Here is a 23,903-nt window from a genome sequence, read left to right as displayed (position 1 = left end):
CTCATTCTTTCCTGATGATGCCAGAGAACCTTACTCCCTTGCTAGAAAGGGACAGTATAACTTGATTAGAGACTAGGGTGCGACTAAATCCAGGGCTAAATCACAATTATGTGAGTTTTTGGAAATTCCTAGATGCTGTAGGCTGTAGATAGCGGGGTTCAGGAAAACAGTGTGCGGCCATGTCGACCGTTAAAGGAGACTCAATCCCACCTACTCTGCCCCACAAAACATAAACTGGGGCCTCGCTCCTAGACACGGTCTCCAGCCCTTGGAATGGTTACAAACAGAGCAGGGCAACTGCTGTCACCAAGCTCACAGAGCTAAAAGATGGTGAAAACGCAGCCTCAGGCCTTTCATTTGGGGACAAAACTTAGCAAATGGCCCAAAGGATGTTTACTGGAAAAAAATTCGTGGGGGACAGTTGTGCAAGAAGTATCAGCCCGTGAAGTAGGTCTTAGAAACGTCCAACCACAAACTTGCTCCCCCCGGGCAATCAAGGACCTGGAGGCTATCCAGGAAAAACGAACAACTAGGTTTCATTCATATGCCAAGGTCAAAGGAATCCCAACACCAGTTGGTATGGACTCTTTTACTTCCTCTACAAGACAGAAAAGGCACAAAAAGCAATAAAAGCTCTGCTGTCTAGAATAATACCCAGGCTCGGCTTACCTAAACATTTACAGATTAATAACGGCGCGTGGCTACTTTGACTCTTTCTCCAGTAGAGCCCCTGGCCCTTGGAAAAGTTTCACACCTCAAAATGAAGCAGACTGTCTGCCTGCACTCAGCAAAACTCTAAATAACACCTCACAAGCATTAAATGCTTCAAAAAAATTTTTGTTTTTAAATTACGTTAGGGCCAAACTCTTGGAAACAGAGCCACCGTCACGTGGGTTATGAGAGATCCCCCGACATGTGTTGTTGACAAAGTCAGGGTCCCTCCTAGATTGTCTGACAGGTTTGAACACTGTAGACATGATCTTAAGATGCCATGTCGTTGCTCAGTAGAATCTTTGTGTTTTTCTGTGTGCGTCTGCTGATGTTTATGCCGCCTCCTGCCCGCCAGCCTTCCTGTGGAACCATGCTGTGGGTCACTCGACCGACCCGTGGGTTGACTCTAACTGCTGTCCCCCAACACTGTCCCTTATCAGCTTGAAGAAGCCAGAGCGGTCATCGTTCCTGTTCCCTGACAGCAGACACAGGCCCTGCTCCAGGGGAGGAATAAACAAGGAAAGGGTGAACATGAGGCAGGGAGAGATCAGGGGCCTTCAGGGAGGCAGACTGCAGCCGCAGGTGGGAGGCTGAGGGAGCAGGCGGGGTTCTCCCCTTATGAAATCCTTTAGGCACCCTCCCCCCATTATCAAGGGCATGGGGGCGGGTTCTAAATGAGACAGACCATCTCACCGTAAGACAACAGATGCGGGCCCTTGCCTCTACCCTAACCACCTTACACCACCGGGTCAGGGAGCGATTACCTGTGAGTCTGACCACGGATGCTCACCCCTTTAACCAGGAGATGCCGTGTGGGTGAAGGAGGAAAATGTCCAACCCCTCCAACCCCTCCGGAGGGGCCCGTTCACTGTCATTTTGTCCACCCCTACGCAGGAAAGTAGCCGAGGCGGGTCCCTGGGTTCGCTACGGCAGAGTGAAGCCGGCCTCTCGAAACTGGGAGTGCCTTCCGGATCCATCCACGCCGTGCAAGCCGACCACACGGAAGGTTCTGCCACTCCAGAGGCTCTGGGAGACCGCAGCCCTGCCCCAGTCACTTGGGAAGCGGACTGGTCTACGCACGGCAGAAGCTTGAGGAACCCACGGTCCCATGACACAAAAGACTGTCCTCATCTTCTACATGTTTCCTTGCTGTGAGGCGCGGTCACGCCTTCTCGGCATTACTGCGATTGCTGCCCTACTCTTTGCCACAGGATTGGCCGCGGCTGCCCTGGCCGGCCAGAGATGGGGGAGGGGGAGGTTTTCGTTAGCACTCAGCTAGGATACTTCGTGGGTACCAACGTGAGGAAACGACGGCCATTGATCCCCACAACCCTCATAGTAAAACAGAATACCCCAGTCCCACACCCGGAGTTTGGCCTCTCAGAAGCTCAAGTATTGCGAAAAACCGTCCTGCCTAATGGGGAAAAAGTTCATCGTCGTCTGTTAAAAACTTAACATGCCTAGGCCAAAGATTTTATAACTCAACTGGTGGGGGACCCCAGATCACCTTGAGCCAGATCCCCACCCTTTGCGTAACTTCTCTCATCTACGAGAGGCCTGGGACAGTGTCAGTGCAGCCGTCAAAGGGCAGGCTCCAGGAGCCGTCAAAGGGCAGGCTCCAGGCATGTGGGGGGACGGCCTATATAAACCTCTAAACCAAGACGATGCTCTTTGAGCCCAAATAGAGGGGTCTGAGAATCAAAGGGGGGAATATGGTAGGGTCCCCTCCCTGAGGAAAGGAAAAAAGAAACCTCAAGGCGACCTGGTTATGCACAAAGGTGACAACATCCTTCACGACCTTGAAACATGAGACCGCTTAATCAGACTGCGTGTTGGTGCGTTACCATATACGGGAGGCAAAGAAATACACAATATATAAGAAGCTACACAGCGTGGCATCGGGGCTCAGTTCCTTGGGTACGAACCCAACTGGGCGGTGCCGACAGGAGTAAAGTCGCTTCCGGGAAAGAAAAGCCTCAGTGGCGACTCTTCCAGAAACCTGCTACAGTACCGCGGGTGGACAACAGCTTCGCAGTTTCTTAAAGGGACACTTACGTGTGACGCAGGCATGTCCCCAAGAGGAATGACGCCGAGTGTCCACAGTCGTGTCCGGGCGACGCCGTGGCCGCACTGCCCATCTTGGCTTGGACCTGGGGTCCGCTCGAATGTCCGTGAAGGGGCCAGCGGATGAATGAAGCCTGGTTGACACTAAAAAACAACAGAAAGGAACAAACCAGGGATTCATGGTACAGAATGGGGGCACCTGGGCAGCGGGAGGCTGGACTGACCGCGTGGGCACGAAGTGTCCAGAAAAGACAGGGAGAGCGTTTCTGCACGCTTCGTAGGGCGCGTGCGTGTGAAACGCCCTGCCCCCGCAGGGTGCGGGGTTACACGAGCTTGCAGGTTCACTGCAAATCACAGCTACACAGCTGTAACCCGGGAGCTCGCGGGGGTGCGGGGGGCGGGGGGGGGGGGGGGGGGGGGAAGGACACCTGTAAAAGCTCCGAGGCAGGCGGTCCGCTCCGGCTGCAGCCCGCGGAGCCCCAGGCCTGCGGGCGAGCCGCGGGCGTCGGCTCCGGGTCTGGGCCCCAGCTGCCCCGCGCAGGCACAGGACTGGGGTGCAGGCACGGGCTGGAGCTGCCGGCTGGGTCGCCGCCCCACCAAAGCCACCCCCACGCCTGCGGGCAGACCCTGCTGGGGGCTCCGAGCCCCGAGACGGCAACCCCCCCAGCGCCTGCATGGCGGGCGGCGCGGACCGCCACCCTCCAACCGCACCGCGAACTCGGGGTCCGGCCCCCAGCCCCGCCCCCGAGGCCACCTTCCTGCCACCGGGGTCGGGAGCCCCAGGCGCCCAGCGGGGAGCGAGCGGCGGGCGGAGGCGGGCCTGCGGGCGCGCGTGTGTCTGCTTGTCTGTGACTCCGGCCGCCGGCTCCGTCCCCGCCCCCGCCCGAGCCGGCCCCGCGGTGGGCGGCCTGGGAGGTTCCCGGCGCCCCGCCCCCTCCCGTGTCCCGGGACCGAGGTCACGCCCGGGTCAGGCCTCTAGAGCGCTCCAGGCGGCCTTTCCTGGAACTTCCCCCGTGGGGGAGTCCAGGCCTGAGCCTGCCGTGCCCTCCGCGCCCCGCCCCGTGCCCACCGGCCGGCGCGAACACACGGGAGCAGCGGGGCTGGCCAGGTGCCGGGCGCTGTGCCTCCACTCAACTCACCTGCTCCACGTGCCCTGCGAACCGCTGCGGGAGGCATCAGAGGACTGCGGGGGGGCCCCCCTGCACCAGCTGGGGCCTCTCCTTGCACCGGCCTGCGGCACCCCCCTCCCCCACACCAGCACCGGCCTGCGCCCCTTTCTCCCCCTCCCCCCCCCCCCCCCCCCGCACCGGCCTGGGGCGCCCCGGCCCCCCTGCACCGGCCTTCGGTCCCCTATGCACCAGCCTGCAGCATGGCTGGCACCTGACGGCCACGATCACCGGCTGTGCCACCCTGCTGGTGTGAATTGCACCCCAGGTGTATCCTGTTTTAAGGTCGTGAGAGGGTGTGACTGTAGATGTGCCAGAGTTAATAGAATCTGTTGGGAGAGGTCAGGGGAGAGGACGTGACCCCAGCTGACCTCAGGCCCCCTCTGCTCTCCGTTCCCTTGGTGGGAGCTCATTTCCAGGCCGAGGCCCTGAGAGGGGCATGTGGCACTGAGACCGTGTGGACACTGCAGTGCCCCACCCCCCACCCTGGGCTGAGGCGTCTCCGTCTCCGCGAACCCCAGGATGCTGGCGGCCGGCCAAAATCTGCTCCGTCTGTCCAAGACAAGCCTGGATAGGAGCGCCCCCGCGTGTCGAACCTACCACCTGCACCTCTGGGGCGCTCTGCCTGCTTCGCCGCCTCTCCCTGCTCCCCCTGCCTGTCTGGGGAGCTCCCGAGGGCTCAAACTAACACAATTCATTTTGCTTTGTCACCTAAACTATATATAAAAAGTATAAACGAAGGGGCTACGTTACTGAATGTGTACATCGAGATTGCAGTTTGGAAGGACACTCACTGTGGAAGGGGCCTCAGAAGAGGGAGGTAACGTAGGGGAACCTAGTTCTGTGACCTGCTCTCTCTCCAGGACTGAGTTTTCTTCCCTTTTTGGAACTGTGGTTTTTGACATCACTTTGCAACATGGTTAGAATTTAAGAGTTACGGATTAAGGAAATCCCACTGAAGAAAAATTCTGAAAGGGGATGAAGAGATACAAAGGATAAACAGCTCAGAGCACGGGGGCAGGAGGACCCCCCCCTCCCCCGTTACTCAAGGAGAATTCTGTCTGCTGGACATAACCACCGAAGCCACTGACTCTGAAATGTAACCCAAGTTCCCTGAATCAGCGTTTGCCATCAACAGCAAGGACCCGGATGGGCTCCTGCATAAGACACCAGGCACCGAGCCTTGTCATCGCAACGAAGACGCCCAGCATCGTTAAGTCACATTATTATACACGATAACGGCCACAGGGAAGAGTGATTTTCTTAGTAGAACAATTTATTAATGGATATGCAATAAAATATCTCCCCCCAAAATCTTTCCAGAAATGACGAGACAGAAAGTCAGTTTGGTTTTGGTTCTCTGGCAGTTTTTTCTTTATGTAAACATAAAATATTTGAAGGAATGATAAAAGTAACAAGGGAACCCGTAAGTATAGCTTTTGTAATCTGATCTCAAACGGGTGCTTGGGGTCCATGCGTACAGCAGCGCTACCCGATGACTGACTTCGATGTTCTCCTAAACAGAAATCAAAAGGCTTTTCCTGGACTCCAACTACAGAAGCACAAGTCTGGTAAATCTCGGAAGAATGACCTGAACAAGGACAGTCGGAACCGTTGCGGGAGGCGAGCCTAACGAGCCAGAGCTGGAGAACGCGCCCAGCCGCACACAGGCCGCCGCCAGCAGAGAGCGCTGCTCTGCACGCGGACGCGATGACACAAACGAGTGCACAAAAGCTGTGCTAATGCAGGCACATGATCGCGAAATGTTTAAATGTCCTTCAAGGCGCGTCTCCGACTTGTGCACACATAGCGAGCGGACCCCGGTGACGGGCCATGTAAAGACTTTCTAAAAACACGCGTTGCAGCCAGAGCGCTCCTCTCCTAACTCTGAGCACTCAGCGGTGATCAGCACGCAAATGAAGTGCGTCCATTCCGATCCGAGTCTAAGCTAAGCCGTTGCGTGCATAAATCAGGAACGAGTGGAAGTCATAATCGTATTACGTAAAGAGCACAGTTTCCGGACCGCTCGACTCATTCACGCCTGCTGTGTGGAAGCAAGCGTGGCTCTGTCAGTTTTCAAGCCAACGTCAGGATGCAGGCACGCGCTTACACGGTCGATCGCATACACAAGTAATGAGAGCTTGGCGACATCTGGAACATCCTTCACACGTTCACCCACAGTCCCGACCAGCCGCCGTCTCCCAGAGGTCCGCTCCCTAGTAAGAGCCCACGCGTGATACACGTCAAAAAAATGAACCGTATTACACTAAGAAACATCACCGCGCGATACAGATGTTTAATTATCATGGATTCCTATGAACTTTGGGAATCTACTTTTGCAGCTCAGCAGAACAGTAAGCACTTAACCAGGAGCATTTACAAGTAACCTGTACAGCAGTTTACATTTAGAGGAATTAATGTCTGGGAGTAAGTTCCTTGAGTTTAGAAAGTACTCAATCTCGGTCTCCTCACCGTCTTAAGTTCAGACCTTACTGACGTAGACAGGGACACACAAACCTTATTTCTAACGAACAGAGAAGAGGCGGTGGTCTCTCACGGGCAGTAACTAGTTTATTATCTCGGGCAGCGGAACAGGTAGGAGTGGGCCCAGTGCAATAATGGAGACTTTCCCGGAGGCCGTCAGGTGCATTTTTTAACCTTGTGAATCAGCATTAACAGAAGGCACTTGAAAGGCTTTTCGGGGGCTTTGCCGCCGATGTGTGCTATGCCAACGGCAAACTTGGTAAACAACTGTGCAAAGAAGGCTCTAGTCATATCATGACGCTTCCTATTTACTTCAAAAGGCAATATTCGATATATAAAAACGGAGTAAATTAAGATGTTAATATATTAAACAATTTATAAACATTTAAAATTATCGATATCTTACAAAACAGTTCTGTGCCGATACAAATTTTTGTTACGAACAAAACACGAATGAAACGGAGTGCAAAAACGACTCTTAGTTCGCGTGTTAGCTGGGGGGCGGGGAGGGAGGAAGGCTCAGACCTGACATCTCATAGCTTCATGACATAAAATATTCCTAATTAAACTTCACATGTACTTTTAACACTGAAATACAAAAAAAAAAAAAAATGAAATTTTCAATCATTCCTTATTTTAAGGCCACTGAAACAAGTTTCACATTGTTAGTTTTCGGTGATGTGCTCTTCAGAGTCCAAGGACGTCTGGGTTAGCTCGTCACACCCATCCCGCTCACGGACTTTCACTAGACGGGGCATCCTGTGGCGCCTCCCCCTGGCCCTCAGCAACGAGACCGGCGCCCAGCACCACACGTCACGGTGTCTGGGGCTCAGTCACGGGACGGGAGGGCGCGGGCTCACCGCTCGCTGCGCCTGTGGTCTGACTCCAAGGACGGTGGCTCTCGGGATACGGTCGCTACGACAAGGTTGTTGCTAGGACAATTCCAAGGATCACAAGCAAAACGATTACACAAATGATAATGCACATCATTTTCTGCAAGATAAAGAGAAAAACATTAATTAATTCGCATAATTTGCCAGGTATCAAAGGAAAGAAATCGCTAATGTCATTTCTTCACAGAATTCTCCTGGAATTTGAGTTTAAAATGCCCAGGCCCCAGGTCACAGGACAGGGAGGGGCGGGGAAGCCAAGTTCCAGAGGCAAAGCACCGGGTGCCCAGACCCGCACACGCGCCCGGCGTGAGGACTGCGGCCCGGCCGCATGCCACCCGCCACGCGCTCCCACGGACCGCGCTCGGCACCTTGATCTGAGACGGCCTCTTCCTCGGGCTTCCCAGCAGCGGCCACCCCTCAGCTCCGGAGCCTGCTCACCGCACCCGGGTCCCCCGGGGAAGTGCCACCCTGGACGCGAGCTCTGACTTCCGGGGCCCGGGGTGCTGGCCCTGAGGGCGTCTGGGCCCCCCTCGCGGGTGCACGTCCTCCCCGCTGGCCCCCGGTGCCGCTCCCCTGAAGCCCACACCGGCCGAGCTCCTGCACCCAGATGTCCAGCTTTAACAACCATTCTGTCCAGCGCCCTGCTGCCAGCTGCACCCACACGCGTGCCCCTCTCCTCGGCGGGCGGGGCGTCCTGGGGCGCAGTCTTGTCCGAGTGCAGGTCGCAGCGCCACCACCTCCACCTCGTAGACACAAACGCGGCAGGGTGCGGGCTCTGCCTGCCTCCTCGGGCAGGAACGGAGCGCCCTGCCCACGCCGCCGGGCGGTGGGCATTCGGTTACCCACCAAGTGCCTCCGGCGCAGGGCCTGGCCCACCGGGAGGCCCCCCTGCACCACCTGCTGAAAGAATAAATTACGTTTTCTAACGTGTAATCACGGACAGCAACCACTCATGTATAAAAGAAATAACTGTTGGTGTAAGCTTTGGCACGTTTTACCGAGGATCGTTTTGCGTTCGTATTTAAAGACACTAGGGTAAAAACCAGCCATCCGGGCCCACGGCCCAGACGCCCACCGCCCCCTGCGGGGTCACCCTGAAAAGGGGCGCCCGGGGAGGCTCAGTCGGCTGAACGACTGACTCTTGATTTCGGCTCAGGTCATGATCCCACAGTTTCGCAGACGTAAGCCCTGCGTCAGGCTCTGTGCTGACAGCATGAAGTCTGCTTGAGATTCTCTCTCTCCCCGCCTCTCTCTCTGCACCTCCCCGGCTCGCGCTCTATCTCTCTCGAGATAAATAAATAAACTTTAAAACCTGTGTTCATTTAACGGCATTACCTAACAACATCGCTGGGTCCAACCTAAGAACGAATTTTAATCTTTAGTGTAACCTACATGTTATGACCACTAGGAAAAATTAAGAAACCACGTATTTTTAAAATTATACAAAAATAGCTCTTAAGTGCTATTACCCTGACAAAGAAAATCATACACATCATTTTTCCCAGCACCAGGGAAGCCACACAAACGGGCTATCCCAGGCCGAAAAGCAGTGGCGGGACCTGGCCGCACGCGGGGTCCCTGTCTCCCGTGCTAACTCCCTTTGCAGAAATAAAGGGCCGGCCTGGTGCCGCAGTCGCTTTCGGCAGGAGACGAGGAATTCCTCAAGGACTGCCTGTCACCGTCCTGGCACCTGGCACTGCAAAACGACAGTCGAATGGCCACGGCAAGACACCCTTCTCAAGGGACACGCGTGGGACAGCGTTCCTCGGTCACGCGAGGAGGGCGCTCCCACATGGGGAGAAAACCAGAGGAAAACACAAATGTACCGGAGTCTGGAGAAAGGGGACAGTCACACAGTGAACAAAATAAAGTCGCTTTCGTCAACGACGGAGACCTTCTCTCCCCAGAACGTTGTAAACTGACCGGCAGGCCGACAGCACAGGCTCGCACGACAGTCAGGAGGTACCGGAAAACGGACGGGACGCCGGCTCGTGGAACCCAGGGAGATGGGAGGATTTTCACCCCCGGGCTTTTCCAGAAAACTCCGGTTCCCTTCCCTCCAAGCCAGTCACACCACAAGTGGGGAGGTCTCACAAAGCAACGGTTGCAAAAGCGAAAACGTCAAAGGTGCGTTAACCCGCGAAGTGCCGGCCAACGGAGAAGGCACCACCATACTGTGGCCGCTACATGCAGGGTGACCAGCGGGCCGGGGGCGCGCCTGCCACGCCAGGCGGTGCGAGCGCCCCGGAAGCTGCATCGGGCCGCAGGAGGAGAAGGCCCCATATAAAGATGCCCCCCACCCGCCCGTTCACCCTCCGTGCGTGCAGCGGCGGGACCGGGCTCCGCTCCGCTGGCGGCTGGTATTACTTTTAGGTCAATGAGGACTGGGCAAGCATCACTGTTAGCTAATTGGCAAAGTTAATAAGTACATTAGTTGATTAGTTACTTACTGCCTCGCTGGCAGGGGGGCACGCACACTGACGTTGTCCACACCATCATTTGCCAACCGATAAGCCAATAATTAGAGCAATTACGGCAACCACAGCCACTGACACAGCCACAATTATCCACTTTTTCTGTCAAAGAAAAGCAAGCTGATTACATCGTGGTAATTTCATATCGCCACATTAGAAGACCTCATTCAGTGAAAATAAAACGATCCACGGGAATCTCTTAACATGCAAGTTACAGGACAGCTAATTAATCATTTAGCAGCTTTTAGTTCTTAAAAAGGGTGGTTTTTCCTTGAATAAGGTCAGACTGTTTGGAGACGGTTCTAGAAGCCTTAGGACCAGCAGTGAGCGAGCCACAGGGTCATGGCGTGCGGGTAAGTTCCGAGGGGCTGAGACGCACGCATGCTGTTCTCTCACCTCCCACACGCACAGCCACGGGCCCAGCTCAGGAAGGAAGCTAAGAAGGCAGCGGCCCATGTGATCAGCCCCCGCCCTCCTTGGTCCCGTTTGCTCGAGGTGGCGGTGGACTCCTCCACGGCTCCCGCCAGGCCCCAGAAGATAGATCGCCCGCCCAGGGAAGGGGACGGTCACCGTGTGAGTGGCCGCGGCCGCGGGGCGTCTGAGAGCAGGGTGACAAGTTCAAACAGGCAGTGTGGGTTCACAGGTCAGGTGTTCACGGACAGAGGGGTTAAGTTCGTTTCTGAGCGGCTGACACTCGCCAAGGACGGTGAGGCCTCGCCAGCAGTCAGGGTGGAGACGGGTCACGGCACCGGCCTGTTCACAGCGGTCATCTCTTCACTCAAGTTCTCGCTGGCCGGCCCGCTGGCTGGGTCACGGAGAAGCGAAGAGAACCGCCCTCTGCCAACGACTCTGTCACCGAGTCCCCCGCGCCCGGAAGGAGGCTGAGAACTTGCCACGTGCGCCTCATCACCTCACGTCCTCTGGGAGCGTTTGGAAAAGCGGGAACACGGTGACGTCGGCGGCCCTGCCTCCCGTCTCAGAGGGAATGACCACGTGCAGAGGCACCCCAGGAGAAGCAGGGCCCGGGCTTGGCCGGCTGAGCCGAGCCCACGCGTGCCTCCCGTCCCGCGTCCGCGTTCAGCCCGCACGCTGACTCCTCGCACAAACTGTCGCCCTTCCTCTCTCCCCGGCACCCCGGAACCGCCTCTTGGTAGGGCCTTTGTGGGCGACGGGCAGCGGGCAAGCAGGCTCCCAGGAAGGCAGGTGAGCCCGCACGGCCGGCCCGCAGGACGGGGCAGCACGGCGGGGGGCTTTGTGTCCACCTTCTGCACTTGGGGGGGTGGGGGGTGGAGGAAACCCAGGAAATGCGGGGAGAGTTGTCTTGTCCTGGAGTCAGGACTTAACTTCGTCTCTCTGTTGTGTCCTCACAAGAGCTCTGCCCACGCACAGCACACTCAGGATTCACACAGTCCGACTCCCAGAGCCGAGCGGGGCCGCTACAGGTGCCTTAGGCCCGGTCTCGGGAACTCTCTGCCTCCGGACCAGACGCGTAGCCAGCAACCCAAGGAAAGAATCGAGTGTTCGCTGCACAAAATGCGCACCCGACGGCTTTGAGAACCTCCAGTCCCGTTAGCTCTGCGTTACCCGCCAGCTGATGGCCCACGACACAGAGGACTCGAGAATGGGAGGCGGCCAGGCTGTGGGTTTCGTTGCTCGGAACACAGTCACGGCACGTTCACCGAAACAAACTCTAAAACCTCTTAGCAAAAGAAGCGCTTCGGTTGTAAAATGAAAAAAGAATTTAAGCAAGCATTTATTTCTTGGAACAGCTATTAAGTCGGGCTACATCAATAAAGAGAAATGAAGAGAAAAATGCGCTTTAAGTCTTAAAAACCAAACTCACCCTTCTAGCTTTGCTGTGATATTTAATCGCCTTTTTCGTTTCTTCTTTAGCGTGTTCTACATAGTCTGTGGCGTTCATAACGTTTTTTTCTATGTTGTTGATCATTTCGCCCTAGGAACAAAAAGTTTCAAGCTTAGAGGACATTCTCCCGCGACTTGAGCGCGTACCCCCAAGGCCGCCACAGCACCAACGACATCTTCACGTGAACGCAACGTGCACATGACGGACACCGAATGTTTTTCACGTTTACGAGAACATGAGAACATTACAAATGTGCCGACGTGATGATCAAAATGTAACTTACGCTCTAAAAAGCGTGAACAGGGGTGAGAGGGACGGGCCACAACGGAGCACATTCTGAGACGTGCTTTTCCACGTGCGCCCCTTGTGACGGCGGGCGCAGCCAAGGAGAGGCAGCTAACTCGAGGCGAGACCGATCTCTTACTGTCACCACACACACACAAGGGACAATGACGTCCTTTCTAGTGCATAGGAACTTGTGGTGATTTCTTTAAAACATCGGTCTGGTTGACACTAAGTTCGCCAAGTGAAGGGAACCGTGGCGCGAGGCGGGCGCAGGGAGGTGGCGGGGAGGGGAGACCGTACCTGGCTCTCTGTCCACAGCAGACACAATCTGCAGCAGTGACGGCGCAGCGTCAGGAGAACGACGCATAATTAAGTCACGTGCTCACCAGCTCAAGCTTACTAGCGTTTTGACTACACAGAGTTTGAATTAGGCGAGTCAATATAACGCGTCCCTAACCGACTTCTAAAAGCAAACAACGAAACAGAGCTGAGAATATGGCCATTTTTCTACTGGAGCTTCACGCGACACACTTGGCGTGGAGCCATGATAATTAACGCCTGCAGCACGCTAAAATCTTCCACGATTACAAAAGCAACGCGGTGCCCTTACGGCCTAGCCGCTCCCCTCGGAACGCTTCCGGAGAAGCAGCTGGCAGAAACGACACACTGCTTGTGTGGCCTCGGCGAGGGCTCCACCCCGACCAGAGAGGGGGGGCCTGCCCGTGGCTGCTCGTTTCCCCCAGCAATCGCACGGTATCTGAGGTTTTCACGTACTTGATGATAAACGTCTTCCAAAACAGTGGTCTTCGAGAGGTCGGTGACCCACGTGGAGAGCGAGTCCCGCACGCGGATGGGTTTCCTTTCGTCCTCGTACGACCCAGAAAACAAGCCGGCCAGGGCTTAAGCTTCTCCCGGGCCGCTCCTGCCAGAGTGCACCCGAAACCAGCCTGCCGGCGAGTGAGGACAGATCTAGCTGAGAGGTCCGACGTGGACGCTCCCAGGGCACAGGCGTCAGCTGAACCTGACCCCTGAATCCGCAAGCGGCCGCGTGCAGGCCTCACTCGCTAGTGCGACTGCCACGGAAGGCCTGACGGAGACTCACGGGAGCCAGAACAAACGTATCCACACACCTAACGGGAACACGTCGGCTCGTGGTTTACACCAGATTTCAGGTTTAAGAACTGCCTACACTGCTTCCATCGTCTTGCGGGGGAACCTTCACAGCCCCGGGGTGGCCCGCCCTCCCGGCCCGAGCACGGGACAAAGAACACCACGCAGAGAGCGCTCTGTGGCATGGAGTAGGCCCCTCGGGGCCTACTCCTCTAAAGGCTTCTAAAACCTCTCTCCCAATTATTGTTCTAATACACGTTCCTTGTAAAAACGTGAAAGTACACGTGTTTTAGAGAAGAAACCGAAAATCCCCACAGGTGCACTGTTATTGTCCGAGTTGGTACATTTCTTTCCTTCTGTGCACACTGTCCTATGGAGCCGAGTTCATGCACGTACACATGCATGCGTGTGTTACACACGACCGTATCTATACAGATGTGTATAAACACACGTAAGATTGTATAGCTCCCTCTTCACTCAAGACTCCAGCACGATACCTGCACATCTCACTAAAAATCTCCCTGACGGAAGTCTGCCGCCCGTGGCCACCTGGTAGGTAGGCTGTCGTGTGGACACACATAATGCGAGTGAGTGAGCCACGGCCTCAGACAGATGTTTCCAGCATCTGTCTCACGAGAATACTGCACTCAGTTTCCAAATGTGAAGAGCGGATCCGGAACGATGGCTTTCTCGGGTACCTGCACCCGACACTTCACCAACACCAGGCGTCCGTCCCAGACAAGGGAAAACGTGTGCGTTACCTGGGTCTCAACGAACATGGCCATGTCCGTGAACATCTCGTGTAGCTCCCGGATGCTGGTCTCCAGCTTCATGATGTCCTTGTGACGAGACTCAATTTCATTGAGAGCTTGTCTAGTGATCTGTGAATCTGATATAATCTTGGGGAAACAAAGGCAAGAGAGAAATACCGATGAACTCAGGGCACTCGGGAGAGAAAGCACAGGCACGGGAATGCGGCCGCAGCCCCCCAGGCACTCACGTCTGCGGTGAAGACCGAAGGGCTCCCGCTTTCCAGCATTTCTTCCAGCTCCTCGTCGGTCGTGGTTCTCCCAGCTGTGAGATGAACACAGGCCCCACTCAGAACGAGCCGACACTTACAGTGACCGTTCGGGGGCGCCTGGGTGGCTCAGTCGGTTAGGCACTCGACTTCGGCTCAGGTCATGATCTCACGGCTGGTGAGTTCGAGCCCCACATCGGGCTCTGTGCTGACAGCTGGGAGCCTGGAGCCTGCTTCCGATTCTGTGTCTCCCTCTCTCTCTGCCCCTCCCCTGCTCATGCTCTGTCTCTCTCTCTCAAAGATAAACATTAAAAAAAAATTCAAAATGACTTCTTCAACCAGAAGTTAGCAACTAGACCTGAGTTAACCTTTTTTTAAGTTTATTTATTTGAGGGGGGAGGGGCAGAGAGAGAGAGAGAGAGAGAAAAAATCCCAAGCAGGCTCCAAGCTGCTAGCATAGAGTTGGACGCGGGGCTTGATCCCACAAACTGTGAGATCATGACCTGAGCCAAAATCAAGAGTGGGGACGCTTAACCGACTGAGCCACCCAAGTGCCCCAGTTAACATTTTCAAGCAACATTGTTCTAACCTTTCAAATATGCTTTCTTGGGTGAGTGTTAATGATGAGAGAAATTAACATAAGACTAACAAGCAGGAAAAACTGGAAAACTCTCATAAAAAACCTTATAATTGGAATGAATGCAAAAATCTAATTTTAGCAGGAATGAGAACTCTAAAAAGGGCGTTGACACGTAATTTTTCGGCACGCTGGCTTTCGTAAAAGTCTAATTCTGGCTCATGGAAAGAGAATACCAACGTATGTTATCAGCATTTATTAGAAGATCGTAAATAAAGACTGAACATTAGAATCAGACGCTTTAATACTTGCTATGTTTTGGTTGTTATGTATGTTTCCTTGAGTTGAACGTATTCGTATTCTCTATGAAATACAGTCACAGGTTTTTGGAAAAACTCAGTTGACAATCGTCACGTTTTACAATTTGTGTCACACATAAAAAAAGTTAAATGAGGAAACGTCATGATTACAGCGTTCACGGCAGCATTATTCACACGGCCACCGCCTGAGCCACAGACACACGGGGCCCACGCACACAGCACAACACAAGTCATCCGGGAAAGAGGGGACATGCCAGCCGCGTCAGTATGGCCGAGCCCTGAAAAATCTACGTTAGGTGAGGGAGGCCAGTCCCAAAAGCCCGTATATTGTATGGTTCCGTTTACACGAAGCGTGCGGAATGGGCAGATCTGTGGAGGCTGGTGGCGCTCGAGGGCTCCGGGGAAGAGGCACGGGGAGGACTGATGACAGGGGCAGTTTCTTCCAGGGAACGAAGATGTTCCAAACTGGACTGTGTGGACGTGACAACCACGGACCTGCCCACTCTGGAAATCGCTCGTGTGGCACGTTAACTGGATCCCAAGAAGGCTGTGGAGATGCCATTTAATGAGGTTCAAGTTCACAGCTGTTCTGGGCTCCCCGACCCCGGGGGACACTGCACCCGTCGTGAGGCCGTGTCGAGGCCGAGGAGCCCCGGTCTTCTCCAACAGGGAGCGGACAGCGAGCACACCGGACTGACCTTCCTGCGGTCAGCAAACTGCCTTCTGCCCGGCGGCAGCCAAGCTCCATCGTCCAAGGGGGACGGCCGCACAGACGTCCTTGAAAGACCGTCTGGAGCAAAGGGCAGTCAGTGTGAGGCCCACAGAGAATCGTCTCCCAAGGTGGGGCAGGGGGGCTGGGGGCAATGGAGAGACACCTGAGCAATTGATGGCTGGACGTTTCCCAAGTCTGATTAATACCCTAGGAGCAATGCCAGTTAGAACGCAGTGCGAGGCCGCCCGGGGGGCTCCGTTTTTAAGCGTCCGACTCTCGATTACGGCTCAAGTCATGCATGATCTCACGGTTCGTGAGTTCGAGCCCCGCGTCGGGCTCTGTGCTCACAGCGCGGAGTCTGCTTGGGATCCTCTCCCTCCCTCTCCGGCCCCTCCCTCTCCCTTGCTCGCATGTGCACGCACGCTCTCTCTCAAAAATAAAATAAATAAACATTTTTAAAACCAGAAAGTAATTTAAAGTCCACTCACCAAGGATTTTCTGAGGGACGTAAAGAAAACGTTTCGGTGACTCAATGAACAGGAAGCTCTGGAAAAGCTTTAGGCTTTGCAATATTGGCAAAGACAGAGATGAACTACTGTTTTGGAGCCACAGAACTTTCACGTCAGACCTTAAGAAAAGGACCTTTTGTATCAAAACAGCATTTTCGTTCACTCACTGATCTCCAGCTGGCGCTGTATGCGTCCTTTGCTCCGCTCCCGAAACAGAGTCTGGGCCTCGTTGTAGTCCGTCATGACCTCCACAAACTTCCGAGACAGTACTGAATGCTATTAACACGGAAACACGAAATTAACACACAACGTTCACTTCTTCTGCAGCAAGTGAGGCACAGAAACCACAACGGTCACACCTGTCCTTCAACTGGACCCGAACGGGTGGCAGCCAGCTCTAGACGGAGTCCATCCCGGGACGTCACGCGCGTCACCCGGCTTGACTCTCACAACAGCCCCCGGCTCACAGACGGGACACCTCCCGCTGAGCGGACGTGGCCTGGCACCCACACAGTCAGGCAGAAGCGAGCAGCCTGGACCCCGGTGTGGGCACCACAGACCCCTCACCCCCAAGCCCGCAGGGTTCGGGGAATTCGGACAACGCGGGCCCGCAGCGTGGAATCTTTTCTTCATGATAAGGAGGTCACCCAAAGATACCACGACCTTTTACACAGAGATGCTGTACGGACTCATGTGACGTAAAGACAAACTATTCTGAATCTGAAAGGGAGACAAGAGGCCTGTGCTCACTAGGCCGACGACCAAACCTGAGTTCGTCGTATCCGGAGATCCACTGAGGTGCGGTCCCCACTCTCATCCTGATCAAAACTCTGCTCGATAGCTGGGAATGAACAGGAAAAGAGTCACCTTTTAAACTAAACAATGGATGTTTCTCAAGCCAAACCTCAAACTACTTTTCTTTCTTATCTTTTCAATTCCTCATAAATGTATGCATCTTGGCAACAATCATCCATTGTTGATAATTTCACAAAACAAAACCGGGTGTTATATCTTAACATTTCAAAGAAAAACAAAAGACAAAACAAAACGCCCGACTCTCACTGGGTTTGGAGAAGTCAACTATCAACCGACAGGAAAGAGAGAGGAACCTGGGTGACATTGGCTTTAAAGCCCTGAAGCGTAGCAAATTCTGATGCACGAAAGCCCTGGTTTCTCCAACCAAAAGGAAACTTCCAGGGGAAGATGCAAAGAGAATTTGAGTTTTAAAAACTTGGGGCGCCTGGGTGGCTCAGTCGGTGGAGCGTCCGACTTCAGCTCAGGTCATGATCTCGTGGCTCGTGGGTTTGGGTCCCGTGTCGGGTTGTGTGCTGACAGCTCAGAGCCTGGAGCCTGCTTCGGATTCTGTGTCTCCCTCTCTCTCTGTCCCTCCCTTGCTTGTCTCTGTCTCTCTCTCTGTCTCTCAAAAATGAATAAATGTAAAAAAAAAAAAATTTAAAAACTTGAAGTGACACGTCACCAATCACAGGGTAGGGTCCTTATTGGGAACCCAATTCAAACACACTGTGAAAAGAAATTCAAAGATCACTGGGGACGCGTGCATTCCCATGGGGTATTTCGTGACCAATAACCACAATGATCTGACCTAGATATAATCACGTCACTGCGGTTGTACTTTTGGGCCAAAATCCTTCTGTTTTCGAGTACCCTGGAATCCACACTGATGAAACCACCGTCTGGACGGGCTTTGAGCCACCTGGCAGGTGGGAGCCCCTGAGCCCCTGCATGGCGCCCAGATGAAGGGTGTGAATGGTGGCGGCTGGCGGTCACCCCCCGGCTCCCACCTGTCTGAAATGTCCCCAAAACAGTTCTTTCCCATCTGCAGAGATTTCCTGGATGTGAACGCTCTTTTGTAACAATTAAATACAATGTGCCTTTCTAGCAGGCCCCTCCCAAAACCACCTGTTAGAGCTGAACCTCCAGCTCCACAGAGGCTAAACCCCGCGCACTTAGCGTTCAACAGAACCTAAACGTAAAGGATTGAAGAAGAACCCGTGATTCGTGGGAAGGACTGTTCGCCTTCTCACGTGTCTGCAATTTGGCCACAAGCGTCCTACAGACACGCCTCTGTAAGAGGTCAACCCTTTATCAGCAAGTGCTTGACCTTGTTGAATATTCCTGCTTCTGTCCCCAATATGCCAATTAACAACCATTAGCTTGAGCCCCTGGTCCTCGGTCCTCCCAGCCGGCAGTTTAAGAATTCTCGACTCATGAATAATTTACAGACTTGCTGTTCCAAATACACACAAATAATTTAAAGTGCCCATCGTGTAGACGTTTAGAAATGTGGAAGAACAGAAAGTGATAAAGGAAATAAAGACGAGCCACGTGCTGCCATGAAGGATCAAACGCAGCCAAAGCCTTAAACTCACACTTCAACTTGGCTCGGATTTTACTGGCAGTTTTCTTGATTTCTTTGTTCAGATCCTCAAGGTCTTCCTTTGTTTCTTAAAAAAAAAAAAAAAAAAAAAAAACAAAAAAAGGTATCTGAGCTATAATATCCAACAGCAATAACGCCCAATAAACTTACAAATGGAACAACATCCTTGGCAAATACTCAAGTGTTTTTATTTCTTAAGGAAAAGTATCGATCTTGCCAGTGGTTCACCAAGACCAAGGGACCTCAGTGGCAGGGGGAGCTTGGTAGAAATGAGCATTCCTGGGCCCCTCCCCAGACCTCTGGGTGCCACTCTGCCACCAGCAATGGGACCTGACAAGCCCCCAGGTGACTGTGATGTGCACCTATACTTGGCTGGTTTGCAGCCATTAATTTGGTGGAATAGGTCACTGGATCCGTCACTAACACCTAGACCTAAGAAAGAAAAGTAGAAATTAACCAAATCCCGGAAAAAAAATTCTCCCGTGCGTCTGATTTCTCTTGTGCTCTCCTCTACCCAAGCAAGGCGAGCCCCTCAGGGGAGTGCTGGTGGCCACACTGTGTCCGGGCTGGCAGAGCGAGGGCCCAAGTCTACAGGCAAACGCACACGGGCCGGATGTATGCAGGGGTGTGGCCCCGCTGAGGACGGGGCACAGCTATGAGCTGGGGGGGGGGGGGGGAGGACGGAGCTGCGGTGGATCAGTGCAGGCAGAGCCCTGCTGGCACTCCCCAGGAGCACTCCCCTCGCTGGATAAGAAAGCCCCTGGGCTGTTCCAGGAGGGGGAGACCCCGGGCTCTCTGCTCACAGGCAGGCGGGGGCCCAGGCGTAAGTGAGAGACGAGAAAGGGGCATTGCCAGTCACACCAGTGGGCCGCGAGGCTGTCCTTGGCAAAGGTGCCATTTCAAACCACTGAGAAATGACGTGGTACTCTCAACACTCCTGCTGGGAACTGTCCGGAAAGCTGGACGAAACGTGCGTTTAATCTGCTTAAAGACACCATAAAGCTACACACGGGCAGGGAAGAAGACCCAGGAGAAGGACACCCAGGGAGGGAGCCAGCTGCTCCCCCAACCCCTGCCATCTGTCAGCAACGTTTACAAATCATCTTTTAAAAAAGAAAATACTGAGGCGCCTGGGTGGCTCAGTCGGTTGAGTGTCCGATCTTGGTTTCAGCTCAGGTCATGATCTCACGGCTTCCTTGTGGGTTCGAGCCCCGCCTTGGGCTCTGTGCTGACAGCATGGAGCCTGCTTGGGATTCTGTCTCTCCCTCTCTCTTTGCCCCTCCCCCACTTGCTTTGTCCCTGTCTCTCTCGCAATAAGTAAATAGACTTGTTTTTGTTTTGTCTTTAAAGATGAAGGGTGGTAATTTTTTTAATGTTTAATTTTGAAAGAGAGAGAGAGAGAGACAGAGCACCAGCAGGGGAGGGGAAGAGAGAGGAGGAGACACAGAATCCAAAGCAATCTCCAGGCTCCGAGCTGTCAGCACAGAGCCCAACACGGGACTCGAACCGATGAACCGCGAGATCATGACCCAAGCCCAAGTCAGACATCTAACTGACTGAGCCACCCAGGTGCCCCACTAAATGAACTTTAAAAAATAAGAAGAAAATACTCTCCTAGGATTGGAATTACTGCTACTAGCTTTTACGTACAAAGCCCGGGACTCCACCAAAAATAACCAGGCCAACAAAGAACAGCAGACGAGCTGCACAGACCCACAGGGCGCCTGTTAGTGGATCATCAGACACAGACTTTTGACATCATTATCCTCGAAGGGGTAAAACACAAAATTAAGAACTTTGTTGGGGCGCCTGGGTGGCGCAGTCGGTTAAGCGTCCGACTTCAGCCAGGTCACGATCTCGCGGTCCGGGAGTTCGAGCCCCGCGTCAGGCTCTGGGCTGATGGCTCGGAGCCTGGAGCCTGTTTCCGATTCTGTGTCTCCCTCTCTCTCTGCCCCTCCCCCGTTCATGCTCTGTCTCTCTCTGTCCCAAAAATAAAATCAACGTTGAAAAAAAAAAAAATTAAAGAACTTTGTCAGAAAACCGGACGGCGCACAAAGGAAGCAGGCGACGTTGCGGGACCAAAACTTCTGTCACCCAGAAACAACTCGACGGGCGAAGAGAGGTCCGCAGATGACTCAGAAACACAACTTCCAAGCAAAAGGCGGAGACGGTGTCCCTGGGGAATAGAGCGCGGAGGGCAGGAGACGCTGCGAGTACAGTGCAAAGGTTTACCTACACAGACTTCAAGTCTCCCAAAGAGAGAGGACAGCAAATCGGGCAGAGACGGTTCGCGGAGAGAAAGTGGCTGAAGTGGCCAGAGGCGTGGGCTGAAAGATCCAAGAGGCCTTGGGGAAAGCAGGCAGACAGAAAGGAAACCACATCCAGAAACGTCAGCACAAAATTGCTAAAGCAAAGACCGAAACCCAAGTATCTTAAAAGGTACAAGTCGACAGGTGACTTTAAACAACACAAAAACAAAAAACAAACAAAAAGGCACTGCAAAGATAACTTCAAGATCTTCAAGATGGTCAAAGAAAATTACTTCCCAACAGACTCCTACACTCGTGAAAACATCCTCCAAGAACAAGATTACAGACGGAAAATTTCAGACAAATGCATATTCCCGACTAAAAGCAGGGATAGTGATTTGATTTTTGTTTTTTTAATTTGAGAGAGAGAGAAGGAGAGAGGAGAGAGGGAGAGAGGGAGAGAGGGAGTGCACAAGCAGGGAAGAGGAGCGGGGGTGGGTGGGAGTGGGGAGAGGGGACAGGGAATCTCAAGCAGGCTGCACACTCAGTGCAGAGCCCGAAGCGGGACTCGGTCCCAAAACCCTGGGATCACGACCTGAGCCAAAATCAAAAGTCAGACGCGTAACACACTGAGCCACCCAGGCGCCCCAACAGTGTTTGTTAGAAAGAAACAGTGTCAGATGGAAGGTGTGAGGCCCAGGGATAAAGAAGGAGCAGCGGTGTGGCTGGATCCAAACCGTAGGTTAGTTGTACAAAACAAGGTCAGATACAAACAGTTACATTGCTTGTATCTATTATATACACACATCAATATGTGCATCTAAGGAAAGATGGGGTTAAAGTTTCCTAAGGCCCATGTGTTACCGGAAGAAACAAAAGTACAGATTTACATTAGATCTTAAATCAAGAATATACACTATGGGGGCACCCGGGTGGCTCAGTCGGTTAAGCGTCCGACCTAATTTCGGCTCAGGTCGTGATCTCAGGGTCCCTGAGACTGAGCCCCGCATCGGGCTCTGTGCTGACAGTTTGGAGCCTGATTGGACTCTCTGACTCTCTCTGTCTCTCTCTCTGCCCCTACCCCACTCAGACATGCTCTCTGAATCTCAAAATAAATAAACGGTAAAAAAAAAAAAAAAAAAAAAAGAATACACACTGTCATCTAGGGGACGACCACAAAGCGACAGGACGTAGTTCATATAAACAGGCTCACGGTGGAGGGGATAAAATTCTTAAAAACCAACTCAAGAGAAAGCACGAAAAGAGAGAAAAGGTACCAAAGAAGCAAGAACGTCCGCCCCAATGTCACATCAGGAATTCTGGCAAACAGACTAAAAGCACTTAGAGACAAAAAGCGATCAAACTGGAAAGAAGGCAAAGCCCAGCCACGTTTTATTTTACGGATAAGAGCCCAGAGAGAGCTGTCAGCTACTAGGGCGTAGGAGACCGACGGGAAAGCGGTGTGATAGGTCCACCACGCACACCGATCAGGGACACCAGGGAGGGGGGCTGTGAGCTCAGGCAGGGCGGATGGGAGCGCAGAGGGCCTCGACGCTTCGCAGTTCTGACGGCATCCGTGCCCGTGTCCTCCGTGCGTGAGTCTGGACTGGGCCCTGGAAGGAGGGGACAGGGGGCTATAAAGGGTGTCCCCGGACAGTCCCTGAGATGGGAAGCAGGGACTGCACGTCGGATCCCGGTGGGTTATCAACGTCGACTTTTCTGCCTTAGATGGTTACGGTGTCGGCGCACAGAGCATATCCCGCGGAGACACACACAGGAGCACGGCTCTGACACGAGTCGGCAGAACTGACGACAACACACACACCACACGTGTCACACGTGTCGGCAAACACCGCGTGTGCTCATCCAGGCACGGAAAGCACACGCACGGCCACACGCCCGGAGATGCGGACGACGGGAGAATCTAGGGGAAGGGATCGGGGGTGTTCTCTGTACTGTCCTGGCAACTTTCCCACGGACTTGAAGATTTTCTCGCTAAAAAACCCGAAAAGCGTGTTGAACGGCACCCGTCCTCCATCCAGCAGCTGCAGGCCCAGGAACCGGGCGCCCGTCTGCAGTCTGGCGCCGCCTGGTGGCCACCGTGCCCAGGCACCGCTCGGCCCAGAGGCTGGGGGGCTGGGCCGCGGCGGCTCGGGGACCCCCACCCCCGTCCACGGCGTGGTACCCCGCCCAGGACAAAGGGCCGGGAGGCCGGCAGCCCCCTGCCACCTGCCTCACCCTGGGCTCCTCACCGCAGGGCCCCGTCGCGCAGGAGAAGGCTGACTACGTTCCTCTGTTCAAAGTTCGACCACGAAAGCACTTGCACGTGGTTTCCCACGTCTCGGTTCACACGTTGTCACGAAACGTACAAAAGAAAGAAGGAATCGTTTTACTTAGGGCCCAAAAGGGACTACTGGGACCACTGAGAGTTCCGCGTTTACTGCAACGGCAGCTTCAACTGCTACTTCTTGGCAGCAAAAGTTTTTCAGAGGTAAATCACTCAAGAGGAAAAAAATACGCGAACATTTATCCAAATTCAGTTCTCCCAAAAATTAAGTAAGAGGTTAACAGGCGTCACATAAAAATTTCTGTGGGCCTCACGCCGGTCAGAGTGGCTAAAACGAACAACTCAGGAAACAACGGATGCTGGTGAGGATGTGCAGAAACGGGAAACTTCTTGCACTGCTGGTGGGAATGCAAACTGGTGCAGCCGCTCTGGAAAGCAGTGTGGAGGTTCCTCAAAGAATTAAAAATAGACCTACCCTATGACCCAGGATAGCACTGCTAGGAATTTACCCAAGGGATACGGGAGTACTGATGCAGACGGGCACTTGTACCCCAATGTTTATAGCAGCACTTTCAGCAATAGCCAAACTATAGAAAGAGCCTAAATGTCCATCAACTAATGAATGGATAAAGAAGTTGTGGTTTATATACACAACAGAATACTACACGGCAGTAAGAATGAAATATGGCCTTTTGTAGCGACGTGGATGGAACTGGAGGGTATTATGCTTAGTGAAATAAGTCAGCCAGAGAAAGACAGATGCCATATGTTTTCACGCATAT

The 23,903-nt window shown here is 53.7% G+C and overlaps 2 protein-coding genes across 7 annotated transcripts in view; both read right to left on the bottom strand.

Annotated features, from left to right (window-relative positions):
• The window catches only part of LOC125149319 (uncharacterized), a 42,182-nt gene extending 38,564 nt beyond the window's left edge, over positions 1 to 3,618 (bottom strand). The window contains exons 1-2 of the mRNA XM_047828194.1: positions 3,204 to 3,618; positions 2,767 to 2,919 (exon numbers count right to left, since the gene is read on the bottom strand). Coding sequence (XP_047684150.1) covers positions 2,767 to 2,919; positions 3,204 to 3,451 — 401 coding nt within the window. The 5' untranslated portion in view covers positions 3,452 to 3,618. The remainder of the gene's footprint in view (positions 1 to 2,766; positions 2,920 to 3,203) is intronic.
• Positions 3,619 to 5,196: 1,578 nt separating this feature from the next.
• STX2 (syntaxin 2) overlaps positions 5,197 to 23,903 on the bottom strand; it is a 34,406-nt gene continuing 15,699 nt past the window's right edge. For 3 of the 6 annotated variants that reach the window (XM_047827145.1, XM_047827149.1, XM_047827148.1), the window contains exons 4-11: positions 18,578 to 18,652; positions 16,955 to 17,028; positions 16,355 to 16,463; positions 14,052 to 14,125; positions 13,813 to 13,950; positions 11,636 to 11,746; positions 9,769 to 9,894; positions 5,197 to 7,418 (exon numbers count right to left, since the gene is read on the bottom strand). In XM_047827145.1, the coding sequence (XP_047683101.1) occupies positions 9,814 to 9,894; positions 11,636 to 11,746; positions 13,813 to 13,950; positions 14,052 to 14,125; positions 16,355 to 16,463; positions 16,955 to 17,028; positions 18,578 to 18,652 (662 nt within the window). In that variant the 3' untranslated portion in view covers positions 5,197 to 7,418; positions 9,769 to 9,813. The remainder of the gene's footprint in view (positions 7,419 to 9,768; positions 9,895 to 11,635; positions 11,747 to 13,812; positions 13,951 to 14,051; positions 14,126 to 16,354; positions 16,464 to 16,954; positions 17,029 to 18,577; positions 18,653 to 23,903) is intronic. The other 3 variants (XR_007145713.1, XM_047827146.1, XM_047827147.1) reach the window with 3 other exon arrangements.

This window comes from Prionailurus viverrinus, chromosome D3 (assembly GCF_022837055.1).
Source record: "Prionailurus viverrinus isolate Anna chromosome D3, UM_Priviv_1.0, whole genome shotgun sequence".
In the NCBI taxonomy this organism is placed as follows: domain Eukaryota; kingdom Metazoa; phylum Chordata; class Mammalia; order Carnivora; family Felidae; genus Prionailurus; species Prionailurus viverrinus.
This window is presented reverse-complemented; position numbering and strand designations above follow the sequence as displayed.